Source organism: Sinocyclocheilus grahami, unplaced genomic scaffold (genome assembly GCF_001515645.1).
Source record: "Sinocyclocheilus grahami isolate Dianchi unplaced genomic scaffold, SAMN03320097.WGS_v1.1 scaffold14.1, whole genome shotgun sequence".
NCBI classification, from domain to species: Eukaryota; Metazoa; Chordata; class Actinopteri; order Cypriniformes; family Cyprinidae; genus Sinocyclocheilus; species Sinocyclocheilus grahami.
The window spans coordinates 312,175-324,242 of NW_015505193.1; the positions used below are offsets into that span (position 1 = coordinate 312,175).

Here is a 12,068-nt window from a genome sequence, read left to right on the forward strand (position 1 = left end):
CCTCCCGGTTACAATTGTGACGGACCATAAAATAACATTTTTCCCACCCTTTTCAAAAAAAAAAAAAGATTGATTATTTCAAAGGGTTACTAACACATCATTTGGATATTTTCATGACTGGGAAAAATCGGGGATTAAACGGGTTAAAATGCGTTTTATACATAAAGTTAAGTGGGTTTCATTACCCATTTATTTAGTAATTTAATAAATTTCATAATTTAAAAGTTTAGTGCAGAAGTATCGAATCGGTATCGATATCAACGATACTGCCGGTATCATATCGAAAACAAAATAAGGGGTATCGCCCATCCCTAACTAACTGAATTTTGCAAGTTGAGGGGGAGGGCGGGTCCACCTTCTTCTTGTAGCCAATCACATGAGCCTCTCGCTGACTCTCCATTTACTCTTATCTGATTGGTTCAATAAACACATCATAGCCAAGACATTAATCTTCATTTAGTTCAGGATGGTTCTTGCTGCCAGAATGGTACTTTTAAGTACACATACAGTAAAAACATAAATCTATGCAAATATTTTACCTTCATAGCCCATTCTTCCAGAATAATGTTTCTGTATGAACCCTGCAGGGTCTGGAGCAGAGCAGCTTATTCAGTTACAGCTTTCACAAGCAGCTGGAAGCCGTTATTCTCTCATGTGATGAAAGTGTGTGTGTGTGTGTGTGTGTGTGTGTCAGGGTTGCCAGGTTTTCACAACAAAGCCCGCCCAATTGCTACTCATAAACAGTGTTGGGGGTAACGCATTACAAGTAACGCGAGTTACGTAATCAGATTACTTTTTTCAAGTAACTAGTAAAGTAACGCATTACTTTTTAATTTACAAGAGAATATCTGTTACTTTTTCAAATTTATTGATTGACAGCTCTCCTGTCCCCATGTTGAGAGAAATAAATATGAATATGCATGAATTCATCTCACTCACAAAGAAAAAACAGATTCAGTTTTCCTCAAAATGAATTTAAAAAATGCAACTCAGAATATGACGCAAAGTATATTTACAGTAAATCATTTATTTACAACATGAGAGAATGATTGACAGCCATACATTATTCAATATGACAGGACATGACTTTGAATGCTGTGATTAGTACGTCACAGAGCGTTGTACTCCACACACTTTGAGGGATCCGTTGGGAAATGTTTCTGACAGATTGTCATCAATCTCTTCAGCCCCTGAAAATACAAAAAAAAGATCGGATCACTGATCTGATGAACATCACAACGCTAATATAACGCGCACAATGTAATATCACGCTTCTATTCATACTGTCATTTCAGACCTGAATGTACTTCCTCTGGGTCTCGTCGTTGAGCACATGGGCGACGTGTTTGGAGAAGATCTTCTCACGTCCAGTACGAGCGTGGATACCCACCATAGTCACACCGATGGGCCATGGAGCATTTCCTATAGCCATTTGCAGATAAGCATCATTTGCCTGCGTGTACACAGAGTGTTAGTCGGGTTTCCTCACAAATACACCAATTACAAACTGAAATTCAAAGTATTGCAATTAGAGACAGACAGCAGGAAAGAGAATATGAGAAGAGATACACAGCAAACAGAAGACACCACTCCAGGATGAGAAGAGAACCTAGAGAGAAAGAGCTTTTTGAAAGGAACAGTTCACCCAAAAATGAAAATTTGCTGCAATTTGATTCACCCTCGGGCCATCCAAGATTTAGATGAGTTTGTTTCTTCATCACAGCAGATTTCGAGAAATGTAGTATTAATCCATAATTTTGCTTTGTCCAGTGAAAAAGTCAAAACAGTCTGAATCAGGAGAGAAATAAGCACAGATCGAGCACAAGCGAAAACAGTTCTAAACAAATAAGTCAGTAGATTTTGATGTAAAAGGACAACAGTGAATGGACTTTTTCCACTGGAAGAACTAATATTATGGACTCATATTTTGGCTTGAAGTGACGTGACATGACCCATACTTGGAATTAGTGCTCTGCATTTACCCATCCAAAGTGCACACACACAGCAGTGAACACACACACACACACTGTGAACACACACACACACACACCGTGAGCACACACCCGGAGCAGTGGGCAGCCATTTATGCTGCGGCGCCCAGGGAGCAGTTGGGGGTTCGGTGCCTTGCACCTCAGTTGTGGTATTGAAGGTGGGAGAGAGTGCTGTACATTCACTCCCCCCCCCCTGCCGGTACGAGACTCGAACCCACAACCTTTGGGTTACAAGTCCGACTCTCTAACCATTAGGCCACAACTTCCCCCAGTGAAGTGAAGTGGGGGTGACTTGAAGTGACTCATATTAAAAATATGAGTCTAAAATATAGACGACTCATATTTTAGTTGGAAGCAACAGTTTGAAGTTAAAAAACGTCTTAATGATGGATTTATTTCTTACAAACACGCAGCTTTTGACTTCACAAGACATTAATTGATGGACTGGATGGTGTAGATCACCGTGTTGTTTTCATCAGCTGTTTGGACTCTCATTCTGACGGCACCCATTCACTGCAGAGGATCCGTTGGTGAGCAAGTGACGGAATGCTACACTTCTCTAAATCTGTTCTTCTGATGAAGAAACAAACTCATCTACATCTTGGATGGCATCAGGACAAGTACATTTTCAGCAAGTGAGTATGGGATGGAAGACACATTATTAATAGGACAGTTCATTTCTTTTAAAGCCACAGCGGATGACTGACAGACAAGCAGACGGTCCCTGTATGTCATCTAAAACTGCAGTCTGGGAACTCCAAGAGAGTTAGTGGAAAGGTGGAGGAAAAACAAGGTAATAAAACTAAGACAGAAATCGATTAGAATAAATACAAATACTATATTAATATAATAAAAAATGTAATATTTTTAAATATTATATAATACATAAATATCAATTTAATTTTTCACTGCATCAATTGGGTCTTTATACATGAAAATATAGTTGTAGTTGCCTTTAAAATTTTAGGACGTTCATATTCGGGGGTCCGTGGCAGCTAAAAGATTGAAAACCAAAAATGTATTAAACGGATAACACAACACATACTGTGTGGTTAAGTGTGTTTTTGAGCAGCTGTGTTCAACCTCATGAGAGAAATGGAAGTAACTAATGTGCAAGTGAAGCAGTGTATCATGATGTAATGTTGTCTAGATTCACAGCTGGAGTTTATACCTTGTATCCACATCTCCTGTAATACTCCTCCTCTTCCTTACGCGCGAGGTCAGCCCGTTTAAAGTATTTCTTTGAGTCCTGGAGAAACCACACGAGTACAGCGTTACACAACAGCACGAACCTAAAACACAGCGATGTCAAGTCTAACCCGACCTGGCCTAACGTTACTATTCTAGAACAGTCGCTACTCACATCGACCAGCTCTTTCTCCTCTATGTGTTTTCTTTTCCTCGCGATCTCTGCTTTGAGGATGTCCATAACTCAATAAGTAACAAAAACGATTAAGATTGTTTCAGAAAGTGTCTCTTTTCTACATAAACATCCAACGGGAAGCAGTTTAGACGCTTCCGTTCGCCGTTTGTCGGCCGCTGGCTGCTGGAGAGCACTCTGAGTCATTACTGCCATCTAGTGGACAAACGTGAGACTAACGCTGGGAAAAGTTTGAAAAGTGCACGCAATCGCAAACTTCTGTTTTCGCAACATAAATGACAAAAGAAAGAACACAGTTTGTATTTTTATCTTTTTCAAATCTTCTTCACGTCATATATTAAACATATACCGTATTATTTTTATAGTAAGAATATTAGTTGAATTGAAAATGTTAATAATTATTTCATTTATTTATTTATTTTAGGTGGTATTGCGTGTTATTTTTTATTTATTTGGTCCGGAATGCTTGGTAACTGAACAGCGGTCATTCACTAGGCCTACATTATTATTATTTTTTATGGTGATAGTTCAGGTTTATTTTAAATGGATACATGTTAGGTTTAATTGTATTTATTTACATGTTTTATAGATTATAATAACGTTCAATGATCTTCTTATTTTTAATGTCCGCTTTTGCTTCCCGTTCTCCGTTATTAAAACACAGATGTGATTTTTTTTTTTTTTTTTTAATTAAAGTTTTAACTTTTTAAAAATTCTATGGTAAAAACCTTTTAGTTGGTAAACGGTAAGTTCTCTTACTTTATATGGTGATTTTGACATTTAGTAGAGCTAATGGTACATTTCATGTAATTTTACAGTAAAATACCGTTAAATGGTTTTGGAAGTGTAAAAGAATGTAATTTTAGAATTTTCAGTGAAAATTCATGATTTTCTTTTTAATGTCCGCTTTTGCTTCCCGTTCTCCGTTATTAAAACACTGATGTGATTTTTTTTTTTTTTTTATAAATAAAAGTTTAAACTTTTCAACGCATTACTCCTTTGTGAGAGTAGTCGCCGACTGCCAAAACTGAGAGGAAAGTTTCTTCTCCTCCTGACAACAGAACTCCAGCGACTGAGTCGTTTTCCTCCAGTCTGTCCAATGTAAATCTGGACCCTCATATTTGCGTCCCAGAAATATTAGCGACCATCAGGTGGCGCAAAGGAATAGACGTGACGAATTCTGAAAGAATTAAGAGGTTATTTATTTACATCGTAAACGAGCAGCCCCGCAGGAGAATGTTAACGCGTCCTCATCCTCCTCTTCCTCCTCCTCACCACCACCATCATCATCATCATCAGTCCAGAGAGGCTCGCGCTTATTAATAAAGCTCAGGTTCGCTTCACTCATCATCAGCTGGACTTAATGAGTGTGTCAGAGACTAAAGAGCCTGTGTGCTGCTGATGAACTGGGCTGGATTCTGCCTCTTCACCGCTCTGCCCTTCAGATGGAGTTTGTGGAGAGGAAGCGGAGCAGGAAATCGCAGAGCTTTAAGCTGGTGAAGGATGCAGGTAAGCAGACAGATGACAGCAGACAGATGACAGCAGACAATAGAGCACAGCGGAGGCGTTACGTCAGCACTCTGGAATGCACCTGTGATACAGTGTAGCACTCCCTCATTGTCCTGCTCGCATCATCACAAGACGCTTCATTCGGATCGAATCGTTTGGTTTATTCGTTTTGTTTAATCACATGTTTTTCGGCAACGTTCATAGTAAAAACATTTCCATCTTCTAATGCGTTTAGTCTGTCCGTGTGCACTTGTTCAGGTGTGATGGAATAGAATAACGGTCTGGTTGCTGCTCTTCACAGTCACGCAGCCTACAGGTGGTCCTGCAGCAGCACTCCATCACATCTGCACCGCACAGACCTCACGCATACAGCTGCTGTTATGAGTGGCATCACACCAGTAGTGCATGACATGTCAAGCAGCGTCCTGCTGTACTGCATCTAAAAGTATTTTAAGACGCTTTCATAATTATTATAGATGCATTTTTAACAGCTCGTTCAAATTGAGAGAAATATCTGTGCTATTAAAAATTAATAAAACATTTTTTTCCCCCCTCTTACCTAATCAAAACCGAGTTGGATCAATGCAGGCACTTTCAGAAATTTGACTGATATCCATTCTAGTATATTACACTGTACTGTGTCATACAAAAGTTATCATATATATATATGTATATATATATAGCCGACCAAAAAAAAAATCTTAAATTATACAAAACAGATATAGATTTTATGCCATTCATGTATGGTGAATAATTTTTTTTGTCTTGGGTGATCTTTATCCTCAGCACTGTACTGTATATATCTGTATGGGAGAAAGAAATGGTACAAATCAAATAATACAAAAACAAATAATAATAATAATAAAATAATAAAAACTGTTTATTTTAAATACTGTTATCAGAGATCTAATTGTCATGTCAAAATTCATTGCATTTTTATTACATTATATATATATATATATATATATATATATATATATATACACGTATATATATATATAATGAAATATGACTTTAGTTTGAAGTTTTTATAAGAATAGTCATGTACATTTAAGCTGATACTGAAGTGTTAAGCATATTTTTAAGTCATTGACATGATCTCACATTGTGAACAGACAGATAGATAGATAGATAGATAGATAGATAGATAGATATTTTTTTCTCTACTCTCCTATGAATAAAAGGCTAAAAAGCATTATAAAACGAAATTGTGTCATGACCTCATAATGATGTGAAAACTCTGGTGTGATTCATTTAGATTTTAGCCATGAAATGGATGATGTAGACCAGAATGACACTGAAGGAGATGCCTTGGATGCCTCTGAGACTGAAGGTAGCTGTCGTTCATCATAACACACTTTATGGCTGTGTGCAGGCTCTGTGTGTTAACTGTGTCTCTCAGTCTGGTTAGGTGATGAAGGGATGGAGATAAAGAAGCAGATAACAGGCATGATGCGCTTGCTGAGTGACAAGACAGGACGAGTGTACCAGCGCGTTGGACGAGAGGGTGAGACCCTCAAACAGGAGTCTCAGGAGGAGGCTCTCAGCCTGCCTGTGGCTCAGAGCCCGGCCCCTGAACATCTCCAGTATGGCTGGAGCTCAGTCCTGATGACTCACGGGCAGTACGGCACCCGCTCCAAAACCCAGAGAGTGCTCAACCACTCGAAAGCTAATGGTGAGTCTCTAAACAATGAAGCGATTTTATTACAGTACCTTCAGAAGGTTTGTTAAGTCAAGACATATTTGGATATTGAAGTCATGCTTTAAAATGTATGAATTTGAATTAAACGACAAATCCATTGCATTAGATAACAAGTTGTCAAAATAAGTGGCATTTATTTTAAATAAATATAGCACAAGCACACTTTTCAAGCAAACATTTCACAAAAGAAGTTTGGTAGGTGTTAAATGATAACATTTACATGCAGATGCTTTTATCCAAAGCAACTTCCATTGCATTCAAGATAAACATTTTCTTAGTTCACACATTTCCATGACCTTGGCATTGCTATGGTTGTGCTTTACTGTTTGAGCAACAGAAATACTGCTTTATTTATTTATTTATGCAAAATAGTTTTATGTTCTGTAACAAATATTTATGGCCAGCACATTTTCTCAATTTACCCATTTACTTAATTCACTCAATTCATCATTACCAGGTAAAACAATTAATATATATATATATATATTTAATTATTAAATCATAGCATCCTTTGGTTGCAGATGCCACTTGGTTGGACAATTTCAAAATCTAATGCAGTGAAATTGACACATTGTAGATATGAGAAATTTGGCCCACTGTATTTTCTATCTGTTCACTTAATGTAGCGCATTGTACATTATTTTTTATTTAATTTAATTTAATCTTATTTTATAGTTTAGTGCTTTTTATTTTATTTTTTATATTTACATTTTAGTACATTAATTTTATTTGATCTCTTCACCTCTAGTTACTACAATTTATCATGAGGTTGGATGCCTTTAGTGGCTCTGCTGTTTCTTTCTTTCTTTTTTTGTGTTAAACTCAGCGAAGCCATGCTTCTGCTTGAAGTGCTTGAAGACATTACTTGAACCCCCATTGGGATTTGTTCCAGGGGAAGTTGTTTTATGTGACTGTGGGCTACAAAGATGTGCAGTCTGGCACTGCAGCAGCAAGTGTCTAGACAGCTCTAGATAACACAGCAAACACGTAATGTCTTCTTTCTGTATACACACAAAAAGACACAATAACTCCCTTACTGTCAGTCTGACACACACACACTCACTGGAGTCAGTAAGTCAGATGGCTTTTGTGCCGGGTGCTTGGAGCCTCTGGGTGTTAGACATCATCAGTGATGGCCATTGTGTTGACGATGTGTGTTCTGATTCAGACATGGCCTTGCCCCCTGTGCCTGATGCCATGGCAACTGAGCCCAGCTGCTGTATGTGCAACTGCAAGAGCACCCTGCAGGCCATTCTGCTGGAGTTACGTACCATGAGGAAACTAATCCAAACTCAGAGAGGTAAATCAAAGAGAACTACACTCAAACTCAACTGAACACATGTACAGCCGCATTCACCCGTGTTCTGCTGTACTCTCAGGATCCCAGGGCAAACAGGGCTCCCAGGTCTCGCTCTCATCCCGAACCTCCATCTCCAGGAGGAGGACCCAAAAGAGGAGACCGGGTCACAGAGTGACAATTCTGGCCACGCCCACTAAAAGAACCACACCCCTGTCGCCACCCGCTGAGGCTGATGCTGTTATTGAGTGTAATCAGTCAAGAGAGGACACGCCCCCAACAATGGCAATATTTATCACAGATCCCATTCCCAGTTCCAAGACTCCTCCCTCTCTCTACAGCGTCACCAGAGGCCAAAGCACCACAGAGGTACACTGGGAATAGATTTGGTAATGAATTGGTGAATGAAGAAAAACTGATTGGCATATACTATATATATATATATATATATATAATTTAAATGACATAATTATTTTTAGTATTTATTAAAGTAATAATTATTAAAATATATTAATATATATTCATATTCAACCAATTAGTTCAACAGCACTGATTCATTCAGGAATGAATCAAACAGCTTTCTTTATGAATGAGTCATTGTATCTGTTATTCAGTTCTGTTGTTTGGAACTATTTTCATTGGCAGGACAAAAGCAGATAAAATAATTGGCAACTTTTGTATAAAAGCAATAACACACTCACAACACCACTGTTGCTTTGTTGCTTTTGTGATATTGCTTAAGTTAACTAGGGACTTAACTAGGTAGTACATATATATATATATATATATCGACATCGACTGTGATTTAAAAACTTGCATGATTAAATTCTTTAAAAGGAAGCATTCAGCTAGCCAGTAACTTATTAACTTATTTTTTTGCCAATGCACATTTTCACTCTTGGCAAGTTCTGATTTTGGGCCTTGTTTGCATCCATCAGACTGATAGCCGGCCATGTCTCCCTCTCTCAGCAGAATGAGTGAAGGATAGAATCAACAGAAGGAGAAGGAGTGTATATAAATATGGTTTCACAGTTGTCAAGGTTATGTGTTTATTCTGACAAGAGTGTGTATGTATGAGTATATGCCTCAGAAAGTATTATTAATATGATCTTCTTTTGTCTCACCTGGCTAAAAGTGAAATTTTGGATGATTACAGTTTGTGTGTCAATGTATGTGTTAATTCCTAAGTGCATGAGTGTGTATTAATTCCTTTTATTAATATCTCGCCCGTCTGTCTCTCCCAGCCGGAGGTGCAGTTGGCTGAGGATTATGACGTATTTATTCCTAAAGCACAGTTGGACTCTATCGTACTGAACTACACTCGCTCTGGCAGCCTGCTCTTCAGGAAACTGGTGTGTGCGTTCTTCGATGATACCACACTGGCAAACTCACTGCCCAACGGCAAGAGGAAGAGAGGACTGAACGACACCAGGAAAGGACTCGATCAAAACATAGTCGGAGCCATTAAAGGTTTGTGAAAGTAACTAAACCAGACCAGAACTTACACAACATCAGTGTAAAGGAGAACGTTATTATGAATTTTGCCTGACATTTATCACTGTCATACATATAACGGTCCTAATAAGTATTTGGGCGCTTAAAAATGTCACACCTGAAAATGTCATTGCATTAGGTAATAGGTCATAAATAATCAAACCATGTGGTGTTCATTTAAAAGATTTAACTTTTCATTCAAAACATTTCACAGGAAGATGGTTAAGTTTTAAGTGATAAAACTCAATATAAAATGTTCAAAAAAATTTTATGTTAGATTTGAGTAAAAATCATGAAGCTGTTGGTTTGATATATTATAATAATGCATATATAAATAAATGTTTATTATTTGTGTACTTGCATTTCTTTGTAATTAATTGTGAAAAGTGAATTTTTTTCTATACCGTTGTTATTGTTTTGCTTTTTTTCAGTTTATATAAACTTCTAAATCTGTATTTGTTTACATGTATGTGTATGAATCTAGTGTTCACAGAAAAGTATTGCACAGCCAATGGAATTGAGAAGCTTCCTGGTCCCAGAGACTGGGTCCAGATTCTGCAAGACCAGATTAAACTTGCCCGTCGACGCTTAAAAAGAGGTGAGAACATGACAGAAAGAGAAATACATGCAGGGCAAGTGAAGAAGAAAGAGACATAGCGGTGTCATACATTACCAAGGATTCGAAGTTGTAACAAAGCTGTTGCTTCATGATTGATGGTTTGCTAGATGAGTGCTATTAAAACAATTCATTGATCATTTAAATGTCAATTTAACAAATGCCTAAACGTCATAATTTATTTGATTTATTTTTAATGATTTGCAGCAGAGACAACCTCAGACAGTAGTGATATTCAGCACAAAACAGGTATTCAGACACATTGACCCAAACCCACACACAGCATGAATGAATGCGCTTCAGATTGATGAGTGTCCTTCACCTCATGATGAATGATATTTGATGTCCATGTATTGAAGATACTCTAAATAATATGCTAAATAACTTCAGAGGACAAAATTCCATTGGAATATTATTCCCACTAGTATTTCTGTATGTTATTTTTCAGAGAAATGTCAGCAGACTGTTGATAAAGTGGAAAATCTGACACTAAATGGTACTGCAGTCTTTAATATTACACTCTTAAAAAGCAGCGCTGTTCTTAAGTAACCCTTTCTTCTGTACCGCAGGTGCTGCTTATGAGAGAACAGAATGTCTAGTTGCTATGGACACTGCCTGAGAAGAGATTGTTTTCACCAAAACGCAACCTCCGACCCCTGCAAAGGAGTCATTTTAATAGTTTTGTCCGTCTAGCATGTATGGAGAGACTCTATGGAGAGAGAAAATGGCAACATTTTGCTGATCAGTTGGCGCTCCCAACCACTAGACACACTTTTATAACAAAAGTACTCTCATTTGATCATTTTAAAGTGGGTTGCCCCAGATGTCACTAGTTGTCTTCTGTGAATATATGGAAGTGTTTGTAGTTTTTCAGCTTCATTCAAATGCTTCACCAACAAATATCAGCAGAACTGCTGAGAAAACATGACTGTGCCTTTAATTCACTCTGCCATGCCAAGCAACAAACTGATGTCATTTCACAACTGTGCTGTTTATTGACACTTTCTGGCGAAATATGTGGCATTTTCTATATTAATAGTACTTAAAGGCACACTATGTAATTTTCGCCGCTAGAGGGCAAGTATTCAAAATAAACAAATTGTCAAAGGCATAGTTAGATGACGCAGTGACTGAGTGTGGAATCATGGGAGTTGTTGTCTTCATCCCCACAGCCGATGCAATCCGATGGGACTCGGGCAGAAATCGTGTTCATGGATGAGCTAATGATTTATTAACGTAGTGGAATGAAGCAGGGCGAGGCTGAAAGCCGTCGAAGCGAAACGAGGCCGCTGAACGAACGTGACACACGGCTCGAAAGCAGCGGAGCTTTTATTATGCCACAGTCGACCGCTTCCGCTGCTTCCGGTCGTGCGTATGTGGGGTAAAGCAGCGCTGTTTTATCATACTAGATACATTTGAGTTCTGTTATAATGCTACTCTGTGTGGTCGTCACCGGTCTATTAAAATGCACAACATATTAAAGCATCTTTGGTGTTTCCATGTTTTCTACAAAACCAAACCGGAAATCGAGGGGTTATGACGTCATTGGCAGGTGACACTATGGACACGGTCCGTGAGACTAGTTAAAATTGCTTATTTCTCTGGATTTAAACATTCTTCGAAACATTTGGGATAATGCAAGTACACAAGTCAGCAAAATATATAACACTGTTCTAGTGGTTTTTGGATATTTTAATAAAAAAAACGTACATGTTGTACCTTTAATGTCATGTTCGCTGCACATAGTCTTACTAATGTGTTGTTGGTTATATAATCTGGCAGACTGGTTATGTAGACATGTAACTGTTTGACTTCCTGTATAAGAGGATTTAGTGTCTATTGAATGTGTACAAATGAGTGAATATGAACATTGTCCTGCATCTGTGTAACAAAGGGTTTTTACCTCATGGTCAAATGCTTGAATAACTATTCATGTTAATATTTGGGTTAAAAACAAGTTAAGCTGTTTGGACAGCATCTGGGGCTTGATTGGTGTCTCAGTTTGTAAAAGCAATCCTAAAAATGGAATACGGAAATGCACTTATATTGTACACCTGCCCCATAGACTTCCACTGTAA

At 38.0% G+C, this 12,068-nt stretch overlaps 2 protein-coding genes across 5 annotated transcripts; one reads left to right on the forward strand and one right to left on the reverse strand.

Moving 5' to 3' along the window:
• Positions 1-1,012: 1,012 nt before the first annotated feature.
• On the reverse strand, positions 1,013-3,557 carry LOC107600488 (pre-mRNA-splicing factor 18-like). The gene is made up of 5 exons (XM_016292400.1): positions 3,355-3,557; positions 3,163-3,240; positions 2,901-2,986; positions 1,298-1,469; positions 1,013-1,190 (listed from the first exon to the last, which is right to left on the reverse strand). Exons 1-5 carry the CDS (start codon positions 3,418-3,420, stop codon positions 1,110-1,112), a joined length of 483 nt encoding a protein of 160 aa, XP_016147886.1. The 5' UTR covers positions 3,421-3,557; the 3' UTR covers positions 1,013-1,109.
• Positions 3,558-4,622: 1,065 nt separating this feature from the next.
• On the forward strand, positions 4,623-11,176 carry LOC107599867 (BEN domain-containing protein 7-like). 4 transcript variants are annotated; one of them, XM_016291576.1, is made up of 10 exons: positions 4,623-4,881; positions 6,140-6,214; positions 6,284-6,556; positions 7,752-7,883; positions 7,963-8,249; positions 9,125-9,350; positions 9,859-9,972; positions 10,198-10,239; positions 10,439-10,486; positions 10,560-11,176. In XM_016291576.1, exons 1-10 carry the CDS (start codon positions 4,818-4,820, stop codon positions 10,607-10,609), a joined length of 1,311 nt encoding a protein of 436 aa, XP_016147062.1. In that variant the 5' UTR covers positions 4,623-4,817; the 3' UTR covers positions 10,610-11,176. The 4 variants fall into 4 exon arrangements, with proteins under 4 accessions (XP_016147062.1, XP_016147068.1, XP_016147076.1 ...); XM_016291582.1 differs by having other exon boundaries at positions 10,201-10,239; XM_016291590.1 differs by lacking the exon at positions 10,439-10,486.
• The last annotated feature ends 892 nt before the right edge of the window (positions 11,177-12,068 follow it).